Source organism: Chionomys nivalis, chromosome 10 (genome assembly GCF_950005125.1).
Source record: "Chionomys nivalis chromosome 10, mChiNiv1.1, whole genome shotgun sequence".
In the NCBI taxonomy this organism is placed as follows: Eukaryota; Metazoa; Chordata; class Mammalia; order Rodentia; family Cricetidae; genus Chionomys; species Chionomys nivalis.
In genome coordinates, this window is record NC_080095.1 from 43,938,967 (window position 1) to 43,965,002 (window position 26,036).

Genomic DNA, 26,036 nt, shown 5'->3' on the forward strand with positions numbered 1-26,036 from the left:
GAGAGAAAAGGATTTGACATCTAGGCCATTTATCCTTGGCAAAGCTGCTACACAGAAACAGGAGAGATGGGGGCATGCAGGGGAAAAACAGGAACAGGAACTCAGTGTAATTTCCAGAATCGTAGCATTATCAGATAGATGATGCATCTGATCCTGCATGGTCCCTGAAGTCTAGACTCTTCTTTTCCTCTTTACATATCTTCTTTCTCTCTCTCCTCTCTCTCTCTCTCCCTCTCCCTCTCTCTCTCTTTCTTTTTCGGTTTTTCGAGACAAGGTTTCTCTGTAGCTTTGGAGCCTGTCTTGGAACTAGCTCTTGTAGACCAGGTTGGTCTCGAACTCAGAGATCTGCTTGCCTCTGCCTCTTGAGTGCTGGGATTAAAGGCATGTGCCATCACTACCCAGCTCTCTTTACATAACTTAAACAATGGATGTGCCCCAAAAACTTGAGTGCAAATCCAATCACGTTGCAGTTACATTACAGCACTTGTTACATAAAAATAACTGCACAATGACTCTTTTGGATGGTGATAAAATCTTTTTGCTATAGTCACACTATTATTTTTCTTTTAAAAGAGGCAAAAAGCGGGGAGGGTACATTTTGCATCCCGTACACCTGGCTAGATTATAAGGTGGTTTTCTCTTTTATTTTTTATGTGCATTGGTATTTTGACTGCATGTTTGTCTATGTGAGGATGTCAGATCCTGGAATTGGAGTTACAGACAGTTGGGAACTGCCATGTGGGTGCTGGGAATTGAACCTAGATCCTTAAGAAGAGCAGCCCGTGCTTTTAACCTCTGAGCCATCTCTCCAGTTCTGGTTTTCTACCTTATATTAGAGTGACTGGTTTCAGGACAGTGGTGTGGGATGTCCTTCTGTATATGTGTTGCTTTTTTTTTTTTTTTTTTTTTCCGAGACAGGGTTTCTCTGTAGCTTTGGTGCCTGTCCTGGAACTAGCTCTTGTAGACCAGGCTGGCCTCGAACTCACAGAGATCCACCTGCCTCTGCCTCCCGAGTGCTGGGATTAAAGGTGTGCGCCACCACCGCCCGGCTTGTATATGTGTTGCTTTTATTGGTTAATGAATAAAGCTACTTTGACCTACGGCAGGGGAGAATATAGCCAGGCTGGAAGGGATATATATAGAGAGAGAGTAGGAGTCAGGGAGATACGATGTAGGTACCGAAGAAGACAGAAGCCCCAGAACCTAACCAGTTGGCCACAGTCTCATGGTGATACACAGATTAATAGAAAAGAATTAATTTAAGATGTAAGAGTTAGTTAATAAGAAGCCCGAGCTAATAAGCCAAACAGTATTGTAATTAAAATAGTTTCTGAGTCTGAGTGGCCAGGAAACGAAAGGATAGTCTCTGTTCACAGAGTAGGAACATGTAAAAACTTAGGAAAAACAGAAAATTCCTATCAATCTGCCTGGTATGCAAGGTTTATCAATCTCCCAGATTAAAACTACTATATTACTATGACACTGGAAGTACTCATCAGTCATGGAAGAAGAAAGAAAAACATCAGGCAAAAGGAAATGTCCCCCAGGTTCCTGTCTGCACCCCCCCAATGTCTTGATAACATCTTATATATTCATACAGCATTTGTGAGGGTTCCAATCCCATTTCTTTGGCATAAAACCTCTACCAAACCTGAGAATTCATTCTCATTTAGCCTGTTTGCCTGGGCTAGATGGTACCTTGTAACACATCAGCCCCTAGCATTTTCCTGGTGACTAGAATATGTAATATTCTCTCCCCCTTTTATTGTCCTACTTAACCTCGTCTTCATAGTAGCTATTCTCAAGAATAACGAAAAGGCCATAAACAAGTTGCTAAAGAAAGCTCAACTCCATTGGATGTAGAAAATTCCCACAAAGTGTCTCTGTAGGCCCTCCTCTTTTCCAGTCTATCCTCCGCTATAGTTGCTGTTTTGACCCTAGACCATAAATTAGGAGTTTCCTTTCTGGGTAACCACATGGATTCCTGCTACAAAACAATTTCGGAAAACAAAAATTAATCTGCCTTAATTTTATTATCCAAGTTTATTAAATTTTACTTTGAATCTGCTGTACTACCCAGAATTCTTTCTCTGATTACAACCTTCCTTTAGGCAGCAATAACAACTCACACATCACTTTCAAAACATACCAGGATAGCAATTTATTACTTTTTAAAATGAGCAGCATGAAAATCAAAGGTGGGGAAAGGGAGAACTTATGTTTCTATGAGTCTGTTCAATGTGCCCCCTTACTGCAGGCAAGCTACGCTGAAAGACAATTTATTAGGGTGTCTCCATCAGCTGCTTAAACCACAAGTAAGAAATCCTCTTTTCTTGCAGTTACTAAACAATTGGCTGCAAAATGACAGGGGCTAACCCTACAAATAGAATTTATGGGAAGGAACTTGAGGGAAGGGCTAGAGATATATCATCTTTCTTCCTCCTACGAAGTTAAAACAAAGACAGAAATTAACTTAGAGAGTTAGGGATTTAGGTCAGTGATAGAGTGCTTGCTTAGCAAGCACAAGTGCCACCCTGTCCCCCACCCCCAGTAGGAGGGCTAACTTGAAAGCTTCATTTTAATTGAGTTAACAGAGAGGCTAAGGGAACCATCCTCTCACTATGACAGAGTTGAGGTCTGAGAGACAACTGGAGTGCAACATTTGAACTAGAAAAAAACTGCATAAGTAAGGCACAGGAGGCACATGCCATGATGTATGATAGGGATGTAAGTTTTGGACAAAAGCTAGAAGAAAAGATGAGGGTTAAAACTGCTTGTGTGTAATCACTCCAAGTCTGAGATTTTAAGAGTTATTTTGGCAGCACAATAGAAGGGAGATTTGTGGAGAGAGCAACAGAGATGATACTGGAGATAGGAAAACCAATAAGAGATATAAGACCTTGGATGTCAGCTATTTTTTTTTTCACGGAGTGGGCTATCATTTGTGCCCTTGACTACTGTTAACTAACTGGATGTGTGCCCACCTATCCACCCCCACAGATACCACCAGAAATAAGAACACCAGTGCTTCTAGGGGATGCTTCTAGAATTTCTGTCACTGGCAGATTCTGGTCTCTGGACAGCAAGCTACAAAACTAGGGATTCAAAGAATATGCACCACATCAGGGAATCAATCACTGCTGTAGTCTGCAAAACGCCAGATGCCTCTCTTTAAAAGACAGTCTGGAGAAAGTGGCAGAACCTCTGCATCCCTGCTCCCATTCCCACCCACATCCCATCCCCAGACCAATTTTATGTCTTGAGGGAAGACATAAAGCTAAACATTATTTCTAATAGTTGAAAGTCCTGGGAAATGGGAGGTGCCAGTCATAAAATACACCCTAAAACTTCTAGACGAAAATATCAGAATCTATCTTTATAAAATTAGGATAAGAGAATATATTTTCTAAATTAAAAAACTGGTTATTTGTGTGTGCACACATGCTGTGTGGGGGCACATGTGCTACAGTGTGCCTGTGGAGGTTAGGGTTGGTTCTCTCCTCCCACCAGGCTTGCATGAAAGCACTTTTACCTGCTAATCCATCTCATACATCCTGAAAGAATATCTGAAGCAGGACAAAGAAACCATATCCCAGAGAGAAAAAAAATACTAATAAAAATAACAGTAGAAACAGCGTTGGTTCTTAAACTATTCTCAGGTCCCTTTACTGTTATTACAGACATTAGCAGTAGGGGAGAAAGTACTATGCACTTGGTATAGGCCAGATGCTGTGGTATGTGCCTGTAGTTCTTGCTAACCTGGAGGCTGAAAGTAGCTAGGTAAGTCACTTGATTTCAGGAATTTGGGGCCAAACATTCTGAGCAATACAGTGAATGAACACCTCTTATGGTAGGAAGGGATCAAAATTATTAAGGACTCTGAGCCAGTAAAGCAGAATCTGTTTCTTTCTATTATTATATTTGAAAATAACTAATTTATTTATAAATTCTTAAAAAAAAAAAAACACAAAATGGGGGGTGGGGCTGGAGAGATCTGGTGCCCTCTTCTAGCCTGCAGGCATACATGCAGGCAGAATGTTGTATACATAGTAAATAAAATCTTTAAAAAGAAAAACACAAAATGGATATTAACACTGTAAAGATATCACATAGCCCCTAAATTAAGCTTCATAGATAGGAGTGCAAAAAGGGCAAATAACTCAGTGGTAATAATAGTTTCAACCATGTCAAAGCTGAAATTCTCTTTTAAGAATCTCAGTCATGCCGGGCGGTGGTGGCGCACGCCTTTAACCCCAGCACTCGGGAGGCAGATGGCAGGTGGATCTCTGTGAGTTCGAGGCCAGCCTGGTCTACAAGAGCTAGTTCCAGGACAGGAACCAAAAGCTACGGAGAAACCCTGTCTTGAAAGTCAAGGAATCTCAGTCATAAAAAAAGCTAAAACAACCTACAAACTAAGAAATAACAAAGGAAATAAAAATGAAAGCCTTATAAAGATTTCATTTATTTATTAGACGGACAAACTCACAATATAAGCTGTAACAAGCAAGTCAAGAAATTGTTGAGAAAAAAATAATTCTCTTATACTTCAGCAGAAGCATAAACTGGCACAATTATTTTGGAGAGCTAACTGACAAGATGTACAATGTAGGAATCATAAACGTCCCACAATCCAACAGCCCTGCTATTAGGGGTATATGCCACAAGTCCTGTATACATTTTTTTTTTATCTTTGTTTCGAGACAGGATGTAGAAATTCAGAGCCTTGACCTTTCATGCTTTCTGAAATCATAGAAGGCACCAGAATGTTTTTGGATTGGTATCTTGGTGTGGTCTACCTTCATCAACTGCCACAGAATAAGGGGGGCATGGGGTGAAAGGAAAACAAATCAGTTTCTTCTCTTCAGCAAGAACTGATAATTTGAGAAACTGTTTCACATTTTTATTTATTTTTTTTAAAGAATGTGGGTTGCTGGTCTGCTCCTCCGTTCTATATAGGGATGTGAGTCTGATTTTAAAAGCACAGCAAACAAAGGGTGCTGGGGCAGATGAAAAAGACCCACCACTCCCTGGGGCACTGGGCAAGCGTTAGGCACTGCTAAAGTCACTGTTAATGGTTAAGTTTTTTGAGTTCTTATTATAAGGATTCCTGTAAATAAGGAAAGATGGTAGGGGAATAAGGCAATTTGACAACTTAATTGGCACCTGTTAAAATCTCTTTCTCCCTGTCTACCTTAAAAGAACGGCTGACCAGCTACCCTCTACCAGCTCTAGCTATCTACAATGTTCCAGCCTTGAGAAAACTGCAGCTGGGATCCTAAAGGCAGGGCCTCGGCAAGGGCCGTTTAAAATAGTTTTCACCAGACTTTTTGCTATTACAGCCTCAGTGAACTCAGGATGACCTTGCAACCCTAGGTCAGAAAGGAAGTACTACTGGTGGCCCAGCAGAGACTGACTACTGGTGCTAAGAAAGCAGGCTGCTTAGGCTCACTTGGTGAGTCAGCTGGAATACCTCTCCTAGGCTACTTCCTAGTATTTTTGCAGCACCAGGGCTAGGTTTCTCTCAAGTGGTCTTTGCTTGCCTACTTTTAGTAGCACAGGCTGGGAAGAACAATTGTATGGAGAGACAGCCAAACAGTTGGCAGGACTGGCTGTGAAAACAGCAAGGCGGCCGGCTACTTGACAGCTGAAGCAGCAGCAGCTGAACAGTTCAAGAGAAACCAGGGCAGGAAGAAGGGACATAGAAGGAGAGAGATGACAAGTGAGGGCAGACAGATGAGGCAGAAGGATAAAAGCAGGAAGGAGCCAAAGAGAAACTGCAGGCTCTACTTGCCAGGAGTTCAGAGAGTTGTCAATGGGCTAAAGGTCTAGACCTTGGAACAAGAACTATAACACAGGCCAGTGTGAAGGGCTAAGGAATCCTGATGACACAGCCTTCCTGGAAGCTGCAATTGCAGCCATAGCCAAAAACGGTGTGAGCATACTGTATATATATCCACACGGTGAACATGCACGCATGCAGACTAAATACCTGTATAGATGAGAGGATCTGGATTTAAATTCCAGTTTCCCAACTTCCCAGGACCACACAAGGTAACATCTGTAGAGCTGACAGTCCTAAAGCCAGAGGCCCACAGGAGGACTGCAACAATACAAAGTGTCACTTGTTCCTGCCTGTCTATTGGCAGGGCCTGCTGCCAAGAAGTGCTGCTTGAGACTAACACTTGAACTTCTCATTGTCTACCCACAATTTCTATTCAGGTAGAGTTAAAGGATTCCTACCATCACTACAGCCCAGCAGACTGGTAAAAGCATCACCTCAAATGACACAGTTTTTCATAAGCCTAATGAAGAAATCAAACAAACCTCAGCCTCTTTTCTGCATCCCAGAGTGCCAAGAAGTCAACTAACAACCAAAACTCTCCTTCTCTGAAACCTGATTTGGATCCTGCCTTTCTACCAGCCCCAGCTAAGTTTCAGCTTTTCTCAAAGCTTTGCTAGAAGTCATTCAGTGTGTGAACTTCTCAAGAGAAACTAAGATTCCCTCTCTTTTCCTGCCCCCACATAGACTGTAGGACCCTCCATCCTGTGAGAGGACCTATTACATGAACACAAATGGTCCATAATACTCAAGAGGCTGAGTAGGGGTGCATGCATTCAATCATAGCACTTAGGAGGCTGAGACAAGTTTTAGAAAACCCTGTCTCAAAATAGCAAAACATTTTAAGTTATTAAAACAATACTAGACAGTGACATGGGAGGTCAGTGTTAAAACAAAACAGACAAAATTATGTAGCACAAAAATATTAGAGGGGCTGGAGAAATGGCTTGGTGGTTAAGAATACTTGCTGCTCTTGTAGAGAACTAAGGTTGGGTCCTCAGCACTCACATGTCAGCTCACAACCACCTTTAATTCTAGTTCCACATCCTCTTGTGGCCTCTATAGGCATCAGGAATGCGCATGGTGTACATCCATACGTGCAAGCAAAACATTCACACAAATAAAATAAAAATAAATCTCTTTTTTAAAAAAGTATTTGATTTACAACGAAAGGATCTGGGTTCTAATCCCAGCTTCATCCTTTATGAATTGCATCATGCTTACAAGGATAAAAACATAATAAAAGACGCACAAATCTGCTCTACATCTAGCTGTTACAGGCAGCTACAACTATCTGCTTTGACTTTGGCCTCTTGAGGTGGTTTGTATTATTTATTTTTCTTAGAGTCAAGAATGGAAAAGCACAAGAAATAGAATTACAACTGTCAAAATGTTTACAGGTGTTACTGCAGGCCGGGTGATCCCTGGGTAGCCAGCACCCTGCTGGAATCTGAACTGCTGAAGCTTCTAACATTCCCACATGGGCTAAAGAGAGGTGTTGGGAACCTCAACAGTGCATGCCACATTCCAGGAAGTCTACAAATGCTGAGTACTAAAAATGAGCAATGAAAAACTTGCAGACATCCTTCCTGGGAGAAAAGAGCACTCTGTGGTAGGATTCTTCTCCTCTACCTGTCCCACCTAGGCTCTAGGTAGGTGTGAAGTTAATCACAGCAACAGCCTCAGCTTTTGGAAAATCCTGCCAAAGCCAGTCATTAAAATCATCTTCAAACCACACTTCCAGCAGATGAAAAAGCAGAATATGGTACCAAGCTGCCTAGATTAAAGCAGCGTGGTCAGGGAGATGAGAAACAGTCAGGATTTCCAATTACTGCTAACAAGAGGGAGTTCAGAAGGGAGGAAATGAATGAAATCATCAAGAGACTGATCATTTTACTTAAAAATGAATGAAATCAACCTCAGTCTTGGCCTGTTTCAAGAGAGATCTTGGGCTAGTCAGTACTTGAGTTCCCTGGAAACTGCCCCAGCTGGATCAGAGAGGATAGAAACAATTAACAAGGCTGGGAAATCTTTAGCTTCCTTGTCACAGGGTAGAAAGACAGGACCAGACAATGGTTCTGAGGCAGTATGTTAATTCCTTTCAAGTCAGAAGTCCTTTAGCTTGCCAATACAAACATCACCAGGCTCCAGCAGGAAATAAAGGCAGAAAACAGGGTCAAACTCAGCTTGCAGAACAGCAAACTCCTTTCGGACAAAACCTTCTCTAACTCATAGCTACCCAGAGTAACATGGACAGAAAAGAGAAGGGGACTGAGAGCCCCGAAGAGACGCTTCACACACTTGTACAGGGTGTGCAGCCCTGATGGAACAGAAGGAATTACACAGAGTACAGGTGTAAGGAGGGAAGGATGGAAGTGAGCAGACAGGAAGACAACTGTACCAAGTCTTATAAAGGGAGAAACTACAGGGAAGAAAAGGGGGGACAGATACAATTTCCTGTTGCTACAACCCATAACACAGGCCACACTGTGCCAGATAGTAGAGAAAGTTGGCTAACAATCCCATGCACCCTGGAAATAAAAACAGATCAACATCCTGTGAAGTCTTGTAATGAAGTGTGGAGGGTAACCCTGAGTATAGGGGTGGGGATATGACAAACACATTAAGTCATTCTTCTCTGGAAGCAGGCATTAGGAAAGCAATACAGACAACTTGTTTTCACTTTGGCCAGCCAGTCTTTGAACACCATTCTGACTCAGTGCTGCTTATCAAAAGTCTTCACAGGGAAATTCAAACCAAGTAACAATCATTCTTAGGTTTCTGATATAGGGAAAGATATTAAATGTATCTTAGCATTACATGGCCCCTGGGCAAGTGCTGCTGGAAATGGGACTGATGGCAAGTACCCCAGCTCAGGTTCTTGTTCCTTCATACCACAGAGTCCAAGCTTAGGAAAGGCTCCCTGTAATGCATGCAATGTAGCCTTTAGAGCCCAATTTGCCAGAAAGGGCAGAATAATACTGGGAGGAAATGGTCAAAGTAACCCAGGTCAGGGATTTACCAAGTCCCACTCCTTTCTGTTGGATAGTTTGCAAAAGCCAGACCAATCTGGAGGAGACAAGACAAAGGCCTGCGGACCCTCCCTTAATATTTAGATTTTCCTAGTTTTAAAATTAAGTTAGTAGGTGGGTGGATTCAGAATCTTTATACCCGTCTCTCCCCACTTCACCGAAATTTGCTATGAAAAGGGTAAGATAGCTTTATTCATCCCATTTGTAATTGGTAGTTCTTAACATATGATTCTCAGACCAGCGGAACTCAGGAAAATGTAAAAATTTCACACTTTACCCAAGATCTACTGAATGAGAAGCTCTGTGCAGGCCAGCAGCCCACATTTAATAAACCCTGCAGAGGGTATGAATAATCAAATCTGAGAGTCACAGGTTATTTACTGGAGGAAAAAAAAACCATAATAATTCCTTGTAATTTTAATTCCATAATAATCCCATTGGATTATACTTTCACAGTTCAGCCACCACTTAAGACACATACACTATAAATCTCCTTATTCAGAATCTCACAATCTTTACTATTCCCACATTTACTTGCAACCAACTTTTTTTGTTGTTGTTGGTTTATTGAGACAGGGTTTCTTTGGGTAGCCCTGGCTGTCCTGAACTCACTCTAGATCAGGCTGGCCTCATACTCACAGAGATCTGCTTGTCTCTGCCTCCCCAATGCTAGGATTAAAAGCCCGTGCCACCACTACCCAGCTCAACTTGCTTTTTAACATTAAAGATTATAAACTATTGGGGCTGGAGAGATGGCTCAGGGGTTAAGAGCATTGCCTGCTCTTCCGAAGGTCCTGAGTTCAATTCCCAGCAACCACATGGTGGCTTACAACCATCTGTAATGAAGTCTTCTGCCTACAGGCACACACACAGAATATTGTTTACATAATAAATAAATAAATAAATAAATAAATAAATAAATAAATAAATATTTAAATAAAAAGATTATAAACTGTTATAGACATTAATATCATCTAAATTTTAAAAAAGCAACTTTAAAAACAATTACCAGCATCTGGATGGAGGCAGAGGCAGGTGAGTTCAAGGTCTACAAAGTAAGGTCCAGGATAGCCAAGGCTAGACAGAAAAATCCTGTCTTGAAAACCAAAACAAACCAAAACACCACCCCTCCTCAAATTACCAGCAAAGGCCATTCTTGTGACCCAAGGCATAAAAAGTCAACATTATATTTGTTAAAATAGTTTAGTAATCAATTTTCTGAGTGCAAGAAGGGACAATTGAACCGCAAAACCTCGAAACTTCCTAGCAGGGTACTAAGAATGAAAGCCATTCTAAAGAAACCCGAGCCACATCTCTGCAATCTAGAAAACATCAAATAGAGCAGTCCTCATCCTACTTCCCCAATTACCCCAGCAGAGCAGATCTCAAATGATGAATCCTGGAATACATCCACATGAGCCAGATGGTACCTTCAGTATTTTTCCTTCCCTAATCAAGTAAGAACCTCCCACATCCTTTGGTGTCCCCAAGGAATCCATGATGCTAGCCAAGACCCACAGGGGACCCTTCACAGTGCATCAGAGAAATAAGAAGCCTTTGTCAAGCATGTCTTTACAGGTTATCTGAGCTATGGTAGGAAAGGGTCTGGATGGAGGGCCTATTTGGACTCTTCCCCCAGAGGCAGGCTAGGAAGGCAGCACAAGAGTCTGTTGATTCCTGTCCCAAAACCGGTGTGTGTGTGTTGAAGTCCAACTACCAATCTTATCATCCTCAATCTTCTCCCACAACTTGTACTTAAACTTATCTTTCTCTAACCCTCCTACTTCCTTGCATAGAATCAATCCCTTGGTGTTTGTTTTTCTCGCACACTTTAACCCCTTTAGATCCTACAAGAGAGTTTGTTCCTCTTCGGCTCTGAAACGCACTGGGAGGGTTGTCTACCTCCACCAGCAGCAACCTGACTCTGCCCAAGGACACTAAACTGTTTTCTTGGTGCTATGCAGTTTAAACTCTTGAACTTTTAGGCTGTGGTCAGTACCAGCCTTCTTTTTGGAAATTTCAGTTTCTGAACATATTCCACCAAAGTGAAGGAGATCATACACTGACCACCCACAGCAATGGGAACACCAGTTTAGAGATCCAGTATCTTGATTCCAGTTGGGGTTTTGTTTTTTCTGAGTTTCAGTTTTAAAAGAAGTGAAATGGGGTACTGAGGAGATGTCTCAATTGACAAAGTGCTTGGTAAGGGCCTGAGTTCAAATTCTAGCAATGAATTAAAAACCCAGATACGGTAGTGTGTGCCTGTAAACCCAGTGCTGAGGAAACAGAAACAGGTAGATCCCTGGACCTCACTGCCTAGCCAGCACAGCTGAATTTAGGAAGTTACGGGTTAGGTGAGAGACCCTATTTTAAAAAAAGAAAACCAAGAGCAATAGAGGAAGATACCCAAAGTTAATCAACTTCTAGCCTCCACAAACACATATGCATACAAACAAACACATACACCACCCCACACCCTATCATATCCCAAAGCCTTAAACACAAAGTAACCTGAGAGGAGGACACACAGCAGATGTTAGACTACTTTCTTCCCTTCCAAGGTCCCCACCAGGTGACTATGGTCTGCCACCTTAAGGTGACATCCTGAAACAGAGATGATATTTGGAACATTTTATCTTTGCTACCACCACACCTGGTGTGCGCAGCAGCATTTCAACATTATGGACTCAATCACTAAAGACAGACTTTAAGAATCTAGTTCAAAATCACAGACCATGTTCATGGCTGATCTAGGCTTTATACCAGCCAGTCTGGAAGAAGAAACAGCATCATTAACCTTCCTGCGCCATCTTGCCTCTTTTGCCTATTAAGTCCCGTTTGCCTTCAGGTCTCTGACTTCTCTCCCCCAGCAAAGTATCACAATGACCATCCCAATCTTTGGCAGGTATCCCTTCTACGTGTATACCATCACACTGTTCAATTCCCTGATGAGAGCAGATGTCACATGGAACTATCATAGCACATAGTAGTGCTGTGGCCTAGCCACGTACTCACCATGGATCACAGCATTGCCTTCATTCCAGGTCAGAGTACTGCTCCTGGCTACCACTGATGATCTCACAGGCTAACAAGTGACAGTTTCCATTACAAACCAGTTCAGTATCTGCTCCCAGGAAGCCTTCCATGCCATTACATATCTCTTGCTGTGTCTCCCTGTCCACGTTCTGTCAACATGCACTTGCTAAATAAAGGGCTCAATGCTGATTATGAAAATACTAAACCTGTTTTCATAGCAATTCTGGGTCTCTACTAGTTACTTGTATTGTTGCTATGACAAAATACCTGGCAAAGCAACATAAAGAAGAAAGGATTTATTTGGGCTCACAGTTTGAGGGAATAGTTCATTCTGGCTCTTAGCAAGAATGTGATGTAGCTGTTTATAACGCAACCAGTCAGTTGCAGAAGCAGCCCTGTCAAGCAACCAGTTCGAGGAAGAGCGCCAGGGACACTGCTGCTCATTTCCATTCTCCTTTTTATTCAGTTTGGAACTCTGGGCTACAGAACAGTGTCACTCACATCTAGGGTGAGTCTTCCCACCTCCATCAGAAACTGATGTAGAAAACGTAACACAGAAATCTCACAAACATGCTCAGACATTTTCATGTTGATTTTAAATCCCATCAAGTTGATAATCAAAATTAATAATTACTTGGTTATTAGAGTTTGGAGCAAGTTTCTAAGATTTCAATATAATATACTATTATACATCTTCCATATAAAGATGTTCAGGTTTTCCAGGGTCACAGTTTCCTAAGTCTTTTTTTTTTTTGGTTTTTCAAGACAGGGTTTCTCTGTGGTAGTTTCCTAAGTCTTATCAAACTGGCTGATCCTTTCAAATCAAAGACAGCCAGGCATTCTAATTCTATTTCTTAAGAAAATGCTGGCATTCTCTGAAAATGGAGGACCAGAACTAAAGACTCTCGTTGATTCCACTTAAGCACAGACATACAGCACAGCCCATTTTCCTTCCTTAGATGCTATTAAGTCTCATTTCTGTTGCTGTGATAAAATACTAAGACCACAAGCAAGAAAGAATTTACTCTAGCTTAAGGTTCCTTTGTAAGGATATAAAGCAGAGAGCTAAACGCCTAAGAAAGTCTCTAGCTAACTTCACAGTACAGAAATTGGCAAGTATGAGTTACTGTGTATAGCTATCAATGGGCCTAAGTGAGCTATAGTGGCTCAAAACACCACGGGATCCTTTGCAACCCAGCCTCCATAAGTAGTGAGCAACTTGAAAGAGAGAGGCTTTTCTCCCATTTGTCCTTAAACCTCTCTGCACTGACAGGCTGCCATCACGGCCACTCAGTACTTCTCTGCAGGCAGTTATCTCAGCTACATTCTTCTGTCCTAAGCCTTTCCTAAGTCAACAAGGCTGAACTGTCAGAACTCAAGCCAGTGACAACACAAGTCCCACCCCCCTGGAGGAGATATGTGTCTGCTACACATGTGGAGCTTACCTCACCTTCTACATTTCATAAAATGTTTCTTGTTACTCAGAATAATAAAAGCTAGAGCAGATTTTGTAATCCTGCTGTATTCAGCCCTGACTTCCTGAAATCCATTTGTGCCACCCTCCACAGTTGCAATGTCAAAAATACTTTCTACATTCAAAAGAGTTTTGTGAAAAAGAAAAACTGAAGAAAATCTATTTATCATCCTTGTATGGCTGCCCAGAATTTTGAATGGTTAAACAACTGTACCTCAATATGTGGCTACTGGCAAAGCTAAAAAGTCAAGTCAAATGAAGGGAAATCTCCAATCCTGGAAATGTCAAAGAATCTAGATAGAAAAGGAAAGATTCTTAAAATTAGAAGTTCTGTGTATTGGAAAGATGGCTCAGTGGTTATAGTGCTTGCTGTCTGTATGTGAAGACTGGCATTGGATATCTGGAACCCCTGTTAATGCCAGGTGGGCATAAAGGCCCACCTGTTAACTCCAGAGTTGGGAGGGTAGAGATGGAGCATCCCCAGCTCAAGCTGGGTAGCCAGACGGGCAAGATTGGTACACTATTGTTCAAGTGAGAAGAGACCCTGGCCCAATGAATAAAATGAACAGTAATCAAGGGCGACTCCAACATCAACTTCAGGCCTCCATGTGCATGTGCACATATGGGTAAAATTCTAAAAAGGAATGCCAATAAACACAGGAAATACAGGTAAGAAAAGTGGAAGCCAGGTATTACAGGTCTATTCTGTGACCGCAGCTTTCAAGCTCTACAGCAGGAAGACTGTGGATATGAGGCCAGCCAACAAAGACCCTGTATCAAAAAAGAAAGACAAAAACCCACCAAGCAGAGAACATAGAGATTATTTCTTTTAATTCCAATTCTTCTAAGTGTATGTTGGATTACATCTTTAAAAATGTAATTTTAAAAAAATTTTATCACTGTGCTTAGAGAAATAAACTGTCTTTAAATGAACATATCCTTGGCATTATGAAACTTACATATAAGGTTTCAAAAATGACTCCCAAGCTCCTAACAAACCTAAAATGCCAACAAGGTACAATCTCATTGAAGGGCAGGCTTACTGCTCATGAAAAGGCACCAACAGCTCAAAGAGGATGGGGCATCACCCACTCTTTCACAGTCATGTTAATCTTACACAACATGCCAGCCAACATGCAGCATTTGATAATTTAGACAGTTGAAGAAACTATAAGGGGTATAACTCTACTCATGGATGCACTTAATGGAATCAAACAGAATGTTAGAGATACAGAAGGAACAAGAAACATCTCACCTTATATGGCATTAGTCTAAACTAATCAGCTAAGGCATCATAGAAGCTGAACTGAACAATGGCATCAACTGGCGCTTGGATTTGAATTCCCGATAAGGAATTACTTCTCTGTGTGCCAGACAATGCCATTTTATTTAATCCTTACAATGAATGTGTGAAGTCTGGTACTATTATACACCATTCTGGGGGAACGCAAAGTAGGGTCAGAAAACTAGCCTAAGTAACATGCACAGCAAGGAACAGAGGAAATACTCAAGCACAGATAACCTGGCTTTGGAGTTCATACTTTTAATGATTTTAGTGCTTCTCTAAAACAGAAGGTGGGAGGTGAAGCCAAACAATAGTTACATACAATAAATACAAAGCTACATTACCTCAGTGGCTCTATGAGAGTTGCTATTAATATACAGAGTCACCAATTCACATTTCTAAACAAAGAAATTACAGGAATAATTCTCTTTTTAAAAAAAGTTTTAATCTGAACCTTATCTTCTTGTGAGTTCGGATTTCCTTGTATTTAATTTGCTCAAGAGCTGGATGATCAAATGCTAAGGAAAGCAACCAATGAAGCTCTCATTCACATGACACCATGGAATAGCCAGTTTTCTAAATACTGCTGTCCCTCTGAGTCCCAAAGGTAAACAACATGCAGGCCAAAGTCATGCCTATCTGACCACAGGCCTGGCACTCAGCCACAGCAACATAAATCACCTGGAGTGGGAAGCTGCTCACACCCTTTAGAGGCTTATACTCCTGAGTGACAAAGAAGAATGGAATCTTCCAGTAGGTAGGAAGTTCATCTAGAAACCTACTCACAATCATTAGAGACTCTGATTAGCAACTGTTTTTTCCCCTTTGGCACCCTGTAATCTTCTTTTGATGAAAAACATGGACAGGTAAGAAAAATAACCTCCAAATTAACAAGTTAGACCAGAGTGAAAGGATACCATTGTTGAACAGATGGAAGTTTGTGTTTAATGAAGATTTTTAAACCAACTGAGATTCAGTCAGGCATTCAATTTGGTGGGCTCAGGTTTCATTTGTTAGAAAGACAGTACAAAGGTAGTACCATGTACCTGAATGTTCTAAACATGACAAAATTAAGTCTGTGGAGTAATTTTTCAATGTCTTTTCATGACAACAGGGTTCAACAAACCCAGCAATGACCAATCCAGTCTCCTACCACAATCCCTAAGTCTTTTTATAGTCACAGGTAATTACCCCATAGAGAGATTACATCACTTTTGTCAGTAGGGTTTGCAGCTGACAGGAAGATGTTTTAAGGATGTTTTTGGAACTACATCCTCATTTAGAAACACTTTGCTATGGCTTCCATTGTTCCTTTCCAAGAATAGAACTGCCTTGGCAAACCCTATGTCTAAACTGGAACCAAACAACCAAGAGCCATTGTGGATAAGAATACAACTTCAGAGGGAAACATGGTATCCCAGAGATGACTCCTGTATCCTTATCAGAATAAGTCTCTTTCAATTGGAAACCTAAGAAATGCGTCCAAGGACACCTACCATCCAGTACAGGTAGGCTGGTGTCATGAGCAGAGTCAGACCAAACACAAATCCCAGCCAGGTCCACTACTTGCAATTATGTGTCCAAGTAAGCTACCCAGAATCCAGCTCAGTTCATCTCTCACTCAATGTGGCACAGAAATGGTGTTCCTTATGTACTCCTATCTGCTGTCCTACCATCTCAGATAAGTGTACAGTATCTCCCTCCATGTCCTTCTGAGATGGGGAGGAAAGGAGGTCTGTCAACACCTCTCTGGTACAGTAGTGCTCAGGGTCAAAGCCACATCCTATCACAGAGAACCTGGTTCTTAGCAATTTCCATCTTCAACAAAAACTAAGTACTTTCCTTTCTCACTCTGCTGTGTAGACATGAGAGAGAAAGAGAGAGAGAGAGAGAGAGAGAGAGAGAGAGAGAGAGAGAGAGAGAGAGAGAGAGAGAGAGCGAGCGCAAGCGCTGAGAGGGCTGCTTTCCCCACTATCTTAAAACTGCATTGTGTGAACTGTGATGTTTAACATGGTCTTATGCATCATGGCAACATGGGGAATAGGTGATCAGAAACAAAAAATACTGAGTTTGTCAGTAAATATTGTCAGGACAGAGAATGCAAAGCAAAATTTTTGATATGTCTCAGCAGGCCAGCTCAACTGAGATCATCAAACTGTGCAAACATGAGCTTTTGGGAAGACAAAAGGGATTCCTCAAGTAATTAACCCTTTCTCACTGGTCAAATTTAACACCTGCTCCCAAATCTCTTCACTAGGACAAACACTGACTCTGAGTGTTCAGTTCCGTGTTTTCATGAGAGCAAAGGTGTCTTCACAAAGTCTCCTGTTCAGTGACTCAATGATAAGTCACATAACAAGTCTGTTGTTATTTAGGAGTTACATCATGTTTAAATGTCATGTGCCCTCCAATCATTTTCATTAGTCTATACAACACACCAACCCGATATTCCTAAAGATTGTTGTTTCTCTTTAGTAGCAGAATGAAGAGGTCAAGCAATTTGCTCAAGGTTCTACTTCAGGTTTCTTCAGATTGAGCAGACAGAAAAAGCTCAGAGAGACTGCCCCACAGCTGGGTCCTAGTTCCTCTCTAGTCCAAGAAAGTTAAAGTAGCATATACAAACATTTTGTTTTTAATTCTGGTCTTCCCACAGCACGGTGGGACTGCAGAACAAGATATGCTTCTTCTGTCATACCTAAAAAGGGTTTTCCAATAATCTGTTTAAAGAAAAAAAAAACACACACACACACACAGAGGAAAATGTGGCCCTTGGTTAATGCTTCTCTAATACTTTTGCTAATATAATTCTAAATCCTGAGCTATAGATAAGAGTAACAACAGCTAGGTATGGTAACACACAGCTGCAATCCTAGCACTTGAGAAACAGACGGGGAAGATCACTAGTTCAAGGTCAGTCTGGCTACTTAGTTGAGATTGTCTCAAAAAACATGGAGGAGGAGGAAGGGAAGAAAAAAAATAGACAAAAGGGCAGGCAGGCAAGATGGCTATGGAACTCAAACCCCCAAAATAATGTAATTTTACCCTAGAACTCTCAAGTGCCTCTCTACACACAATTCTTTTCTGTTTAACCTTAGATTAAAACCAAGACTGCACAGATGTTTATAATCAGGAGACTAGGCTTGCACGCCTTTGGGGAAGGTATTACCTATGAGCCAATGGATTCTCAGAGCCATGAATGTGACATGTGAGCATGTCTGTTATCTAGTAGGGCACACTGGTAACAAGGCCATATATTTTACTAACTCTCCCTTTAAGCTATCTCTGAACTGGGTATTCAAGAGCAGCTATAAAAATCAAGAAGGTGCCAGGCGGTGGTGGCGCACGCCTTTAATCCCAGCACTCGGGAGACAGAGGCAGGCGGATCTCTGTGAGTTCGAGACCAGCCTGGTCTACAGAACTAGTTCCAGGACAGGCTCCAAAAAACCACAGAGAAACCCTGTCTCGAAAAAAAAAAAAAAAAAAAAATCAAGAAGGTGGAGGTCTGGAGGAGACGACTTAGTAAGTTAAGATCACTTGCTATACAAGCTTAAGGACCTGAGGGCCTGAATGAGAATCCCTAGCATCCACATAAAAGCCTATAAAATGTGTGTTTATATTGTGGAGTGGAGCAAGGGGATCCTGAGAGCTCACTGACTGGCCAGCTGGCCAAAACAGCACTCCTAGTTCAGTGAGAGGCTCTGTCTCAAGTCAGTCAGGAGGACGATGGAGGAAGACACCAGTTGTTTTGCTCTGGCCTCTTCATACATATTTTCGGGTACAAGAACTTACAAATTCACATGCATTCTCACAAAACGCGCACACAAGGGGGAAGCAGAGGCTCTTCCTGAAAGGAACTGCCTTTCTTTAGCTTCACAGTACCTGAGTCTTGGTTTCCTGTGAATATACTCGGCACACTGCTTATGTCACAGCCATGCAGGTGTGCTCTAGGTTTCCAGGCCAAAAGGGCGGTTATCACCCTCCCCTAGAAGCCACTTCACAGAGGGAAACACTGGCAGCAACTTGGCACACTGGATCTTAGGAATGGTGAAGCCCCATCTAGCTGTCTGCACTTGGCTACCAGATAGTACACATTTTGAGGAATAAAAATGGCTTGAATGTTAGGATGGTAGGGGAGGAAGGAGTCATTGCAATAGGGAGGGGTAAAAAAATAAGTTTCAACTTTTCCATTCTAGTTCTAGTCTGGGCCCACATTATAAACAGATAGTTTCTCTACATTGAAGAATAACAATCCCTTTATCTAGCTACTCTGAAACCTTGGGTAGAGGGAAAGTGGGGTAGGGAATGGAAGGAAGAAAGCATAGAGCCAATAAAAAGGAAGGTGGACTGGGAGAGATGGCTTTAATGAAACTAAAAGGGCTAAAGGCTTCTGATACTCCGCTACCAATATTGCTGCTTAACATGCTAGGGCAGCTTCCTGGAGAAATTCTGGGAGAGGCAGGTTTCAGGAGTGTCCTAGGCACTGGTCCAGGTTCTGTCCCTGGCCCTACCATTAGCTGTTAAGACCTCAGGCAAATGTACCACCTCTGAAATCTAGCTGAGAAGTTAACCCTTCCTTCTAGCTCTGACAGCTGTCCCATTCAAGCACATACCTATTGAACACCATTTGTTATTGAGTATAAACTAACTGGGGGGGGGGAGGGGCAGGTAATGCAGAACTTTGAATAAAGGACCAAATCTTTTGTCTGTCTGATGCAGGGTCTCACTCTGCAGCCCAGGCTGGCCTTAAACTCATGGACAATCCTCCTGTCCAGTCTCCTAAATGTTGAAATTATAGGCAAAGAGCCAAATAATTCAGATTTGGTCTTTATTGTATCTATTTAACTCTTAATTTTAAAATAAATTTTAATTTTTAATATACACCATTATAGCATAAAAGTAGTCACAGAAAATACTCAAGAATGAACACACCATGTTCCCCACTCAAATATTACTTATAAGCACTAAAATTTAAAGTTCATATACTTTCCATATGTCACAAAATATTACTTTTCTGCTTTTTTTCAACAAGTTAAAAATATAGTTAACATACAGGTCATGCAAAGCAGGTAGCAAGCCAGGCATGGTGGGTGGTACATATCTGTAATCACAACACTAAGAAGTCAAAGAAAAGAGCTCAAGGCCAACATGCATCATACCATTATAGCAAGTTTTCCAGACCAGCTCTGGCTATATAGCTGGAGGGGAGGGTTAGCATGGGAGCCAGAGTTTGCTAGCTCTAGAGTCAAGAGCAGCAAGCAAGACAACTTTCCTACTGTATTTCTATACCTATCACTTTTAATGCTCCTTTTCATACAAGCATGATCCCATATTATGGAGTCCTAATCATCAACAGTGCTGAGTGGTATATTGAGGTTCCTCATTATGGCTAGGAAGGAAAGGTATGACCCAGAACAGGGTGAAAGGGAAACAGAAAAGAAAGAATGTGAATGCTAGGGCAAGCTATAATGGAACATGGAATCAACAACTGTTTCTCTCAACAATTCAGAAGAATGTTACTTACTAAAATAAGTAGTGAGCCTGCTCTATTATCAGTGTATGTGGGTAAAAGGGTAATAGAAATGATAAGTAACGGAAGAGCAAGCACTGAGTTACAAGAAGACCACAGCCACAAATAAGGCACCTCATCACCACTTAAGTCCCCTGTTGTGGGATAGTTGTACACTGTGTGAAGGTATATTGCTGTGACAGGTTTAATAAAGAGCTGAATGGCCAATAGCTAGGCAGGAGATATAGGTGGGACTTCTGGGGACAGAAAGGACTCTGGGAGGAAGAAGAGTGAGTCAAGCCGTCAGCCAGACATAGAGGAAGCAACATAAGCAGAGATAAATTTGAGACAGCTAGGTGGTTTTTAAACACTTCAGAGACCAACAGAATATGGTATTTAAGATGTTTTGGGTTGGAGAGATGGCACAGAGGTTGAGAGCACTGACTGCTCTTCCAGAGTACCCAGGTTTAATTCCCAGCACCCACATGGCAGCTCACTACTGTCTGTAACTCCAGTTCCAGGATCACACAAGTGGTGTACTGACATACACAAAATGATCAGATAAATAAAATAAAATATTTTTTAAAAAGATGTTTTAATAACCTAAGACTTTTCATGACAATAAGACACATCTGCTCCTGGTAGCACCAATTTATTTTTAAAAAGGAGGATAGGAATTGAAGAATCTCCATATGGAGTTTGCTTTTATTGTAGCCAAGTTAGCCACTGGGCAAGAAACTGCCCCTGCCTCAACTGCTGACAGTATGCTGGACAAACTGAACACAAAAAAAGGTGGCTGCTGAGCTTTGCAGTCCTTCAAAAAATCTCCTGCTTCACAAAAAAGTTTGTCAGATATTCTATGCCTGTAGGACAAGGATGGATGCCCTACGTTGCAGAGGAACCTTGGCTGACCGTCCAGGAAACCAGGTATCTCTGTCATTTCTTAGTTTTGGAAATTGCTTGCTCTGTATTTTCTGTTTAATCGGGTAACTGCCTCCTTCTCAGATCTTTTATGGGGTTAAAGACTAAATTGTTATAATTATAGTTTTCAGAAAAGAAACAAAAGAGGTAAAGTATATAAGGTTGAAAGACACAAAAGTTTAACCTGCTTATTTAAGAAAATGTTTTAAGGCACAAAAAGATAGTTTTGGGCTGGCAATGCAAGTTAGGATAGAAAGTCAATTAGGTACAAAACTAGATAGGATAGATAATAAATTTCTCTGAATTTACCAAATATAGATAGATTGGACATTATAATGTCCAGTATTCTTAATTCTTAAAAAAATAATTCTTAATTAATAATTGTTCTTATTGTATATAGTTTTATTATGTTACAGTTAAAATCCTTCTTTTTTATTTAGACAAAAGGGGGAAATGTTGTGGGATATTTGTACACTGTGTCACGATAAATTGTTGTGATTGGTTTAGTAAAGAGCTGAATGGCCAATAGCTAGACAGGAGGTATAGGCAGGACTTCTGGAGATAGAGAGGACTCTGGGAGGAAGAAGCGTGGAGTCATTGGCCAGACACAGAGGAAGCAGCATGAGCAGTATGGAGAGATGAGGTAATGAGCCACAGTAAGAGCTAGTGAGACAAGCCTAAGCTAAGGCTGAGCTTTCATAATTAATAATAAGTATTCATGTTGTTATCGACAGTCCAAAGAAAAATCTGACTATAGTCCCCTTCTAGATTAGCTTTGTGATAACTCTCCAGGGAATGTGTCCAAGAAAACTGCCATCTAGGTCTTTCTAAAGAACTCTGGCAGCGATTCTAATACTGATAAACATCAATGTTCTTATCAAGACTAACAGATACAGAGATGGTTTGGGCATATCATCCAATGGCCCGTGGAGTACATCCAAATATGTACTTTCTGGAAAGAATGCTTGGTCTAGATACTGAACAAAGTGAAGTGATAAGGGACTTTAGATTACTGTTAAAAACAAGAAGGATCAACAAATTCAAAATGGCTCACTCCTGAATTTTCAGTCTCTCTTAGGAACATTCCAGCTAATCAGCATCAATTAGAAAATTCTCAGTCATCAAAGTATAGACTGAGGAGCTAGAAGTAACATTCAAGATCATAAGGTCAACTCCTTTGTTTAGCACACGAAGAAACTGAGCTATGGGACAGTTAAGTGGTTCTGCCCAAAACTCAACATTAGTGGTCAGTTTGCTAAGATACAGGATCTCAACTAAGTACCCGGTTGGAGAAAAGGCAAAGAAAAACAAGAAAACAAACAAACAAACAAAAAGGGAGCATCCTTAAGTGTTTACTATGCAACATTGATTCCTTTACAGTTCTCAGGGAGGTAGATACTGTCATTAACACACTCTACAGCCGAGGAAGCTAGACATTCACAGTAACAGAGTGATTTGCTCAGGATCATAGACAGTAGGAATGAACTCTGAACACAGGCAATCTAACCACAGTCTATTTCCTTCCCTGTATGTCATATGCCCTGGATTCTAGACCTCTCTCATGCCTGAAGATAGAAGTGAGATAATGTAATCACCAGCAGGTTCCCCCTCCTCTTTGTATTTGCTCATTAAGCTCCAAAGGAAGGTCTCCAGAATAAAAAAAGAAAATAAAAGTTCTTCCCAAACTGCCTGACAAAATGCAAGTCCCCCATACCCCAGGCTCCTCCCACACACAGAAAGCAAGTCTGGACTTACTTACCAGAGGTTAATCCATCTCCAAGCAGGGTGCTAAGGATCACTAGCTGAAGAAACACTCCATGCCCCACGGAGGTCACAACAAATGCTGAGTTGCTCTTTGGTGCTATCCTGCCATGGCACATCTTTTATCCGTCCGATGTTTTTTATTTATTTGTTTGTTTTTTTAAAAAGAAAGACTTTAAAATCCAGAAGTAAGAATCCTAAAGCCAGCCAGAAGTACCTTCACCTATAACAAACAAACAGACAAAAAGACTTAAGTAAAGCGAAAATTTCAACCATAAGTTGGTTAGAAGCAAACACTCTGCAAGGAAGCCACAATCCCACACTGAGTTGGAAAAATTCTAGCAAATGAATCCTTACTGCCAAGAGAAGAGACAAGCACAGAAGTGGGTTTTCAGCTCCTCCTGGAGCGCTGCCAAAGTTTGCTGCCAGCTGTTGTCGAAATCTGGTCCAGGAGTCAGACCCTTGCAAAAAGTTCCAGCTCACCTGGATGTCACCTGAAGGGCTAGCCAAATCAGTGCTGCTTTCAGAGACTTCTTCCTGCTCTGCTAGGACCACTGACTTATGAGCTCCAGCAGAAAGCAGCTGTTGACACAGAGCTGCTACGCCTGTGTCACTTGGCCTCAAAGCAACTTCAGCTAACCAAAAGGAAAAACAGAGTGAGCACATGTCTTAAAGAAATAACTACACCGCCTAGAGAAGGAATGCAGCAGCAGGAGCCAAGGCCACAAAGGCCTAACCTGTTAGAGACTAAGGAGCCCCTGAGGACCTGACTCGACAGCCATGAATCTCAAAACTATTCAAGGCTCAACCCACACACCTGTGACCTGACATCTGTGACCTGATACCTGTGACCAGAGGGGTGACATTTTATTGACTATCCTTGACAGTATGGTGAGGTAGAAGACAGTCTGTAGTTGCTAACTGGCCCCATCACCCATTTTGGTTCAGGTTGGCTTCTGAAGAGTAAAAAGTATTATTTAAAAAAAGAGAAAGAAAGGAAGGAAGGAAGCTAGGAGGGAGGGAGGGAGGGAGGGAGGGAGGGAGGGAGGGAGGGAGGGAGGGAGGGAAGAAACCAAGCCGTGTGTGGTGGCATACACCTTTCTTTAATCCCAGCGTTGGGGAGGAACAGACACAGAAATCTTTGTGAATTTGAGATCAACCTAGTCTACACAAGGAGTTCCAGACCAACCAGGACTACACAGTGAGGCAGACCCTGTCTCAAACAAATAAATAAAATCAATCAGTAGTCAAGAATTTAAAGATTATTTTCTAAATGTCTTTAGAGAAGATGTTGGGTTAATGACACGTTTATAAAGTGAGCCTACTTCAGTTTTGTTTTGTTTTCCAAGACAGGGTTTCTCTTTGTAGCCCGAGTTGTCCTTGAATTCAGAGGTTCTTCTGCCTCAGCCCCCCGAGGGCTGGGATTAAAGGTGAAGCATAACCACCACCTGGCTATTCAGGTTTTTTTTTTTTAAGTTCTATATATTCAACATAAAGCTATATAGACACAGATTAGCGGGCCTGCCACCTACAACCTCAATAAAGGACTCCCTGAGCCTTGACCAAAGATGTTAACTAGACTCAACTTCAATATGTCTGAAGCCTTGACTTAAACCCATGTCTCCTCCCAGAGAAGACAACTTTAAGCAGCAAGATGAGGTCTCTCAGTCTAAAAGACAACAGTTATAAAAACCTTTAGTAAACATTAGCCAGGGATCAGGAACAGAGAGCTAGCTACTGGGTTTCAACTCTTTCCCCCGGTAATTGTGACAACAGCATCTTTGATCCTTAGCTTTTACTCAGACTAACTTGAGCCTTTGAAGCCTATAGACAGAGTGGTTCATGGAGAAGTCTGTATGTCTGTGCATGTGTGGATTCTGTTCACATTTGAATGGCTGTAATTAGAGTCAGAATGCCCAGCTATATTCAGATATTTGCTCTTCATGGGTCTTAGCCCCAGGTACCTCTGTGAAATAGCACAGATATAAGGTTTAGATTCAGACAAAGTACCCAGTCCTATTTAAGTCCCCAATTGTCATTACTGTTATTATTATTACCATTAATAAGACTTGAGCAAGAATCTTTAAGCTGCTTTTCTTTCAAGTGCAAAAAAAGGGGGAAGGGTGTTCAAAGTCAAAGATGTTAAAGGATATGCTCAGGGTTAGTTGGCTAATAACAGTAGCCTTATGGTACTACTATTTCAGTACATCAACACTAGATAACCCTATGAGACATTCTTTAGTCATCTCTTCAAAGCAACAACTGGGAACCATCAAAAATGCCAACTGCATGTGCCACATCACAGCACATGCACAGTACATATTTAAGTGGTGAGTATATATATAAGGTAGTGCACATGAGTATCAAGAGTCAAACAATACTACCCAGAGGAGCTAATGCTCAGCTGAGTCCTAAATGATGTGTAAGATATGGAGGTGGGGGCAGAGTTACCATATACAGGTGAATTAGAGTACTCCTGGTAGAGGTTCAGAGGAAGGCTAAGCCAAGGAGTTAAGTGTGTATGTCTTTGTAGGTAATAATGACAAGAATATTAAGTAGGGAAGTTATAAAAGTAAAGTCCTTTCTGTGATTTTATTATTTTAAAATATGTATACATGTATGTATACACACATACACACACACACATGTACATGTTGAGTGTAGAGGTCCAAGGAGGTCATAAGATGGTGTTAAATCCTCTGAAACTGGAGTTACACACACTTGTTAGCTGCCTAATATGGCAGCTCCAGACCTCTGGAAGAAGTATGGGTTCATCTCTCTAGCCTCAGGAAATCTTTATTTTTAAGATCACTCTGGAAGGTATTTTAAAGAATTGGTGGAGACAGAAGATAATTTTTGTTTGTTTTTTGTTGTTTTTTTCAAGATAGGATTTCTCTGTATAGCCTTGGCTCACAGAGAACTCAATTTGTAGACAAGGCTGGCCTTGAACTCACAGAAATCCACCTGCCTTTGCCTCCCAAGTGCTGGGATTAAAGGTGTGCACCACCATCACCTGGTTGACAGAAGATAGTCTTAACATTTGTATTTTATACACAATGCCTTTGGAAGGCAACTTAATGATGTAGGTTCAAAAAAGTACATATTCTCTGACCTATTGATTTTAATTCTAGATCTGTCCTCAGAACCACACATGTGCAATAACATATACATACATATGTAGG

At 41.4% G+C, this 26,036-nt stretch overlaps 1 protein-coding gene across 1 annotated transcript in view; it reads right to left on the minus strand.

Moving 5' to 3' along the window:
* Susd6 (sushi domain containing 6) overlaps positions 1-26,036 on the minus strand; it is a 98,829-nt gene that overhangs the window by 30,356 nt on the left and 42,437 nt on the right. Inside the window, exon 2 of the mRNA XM_057783022.1 lies at positions 22,853-23,077. Coding sequence (XP_057639005.1) covers positions 22,853-22,973 — 121 coding nt within the window. The 5' untranslated portion in view covers positions 22,974-23,077. The remainder of the gene's footprint in view (positions 1-22,852; positions 23,078-26,036) is intronic.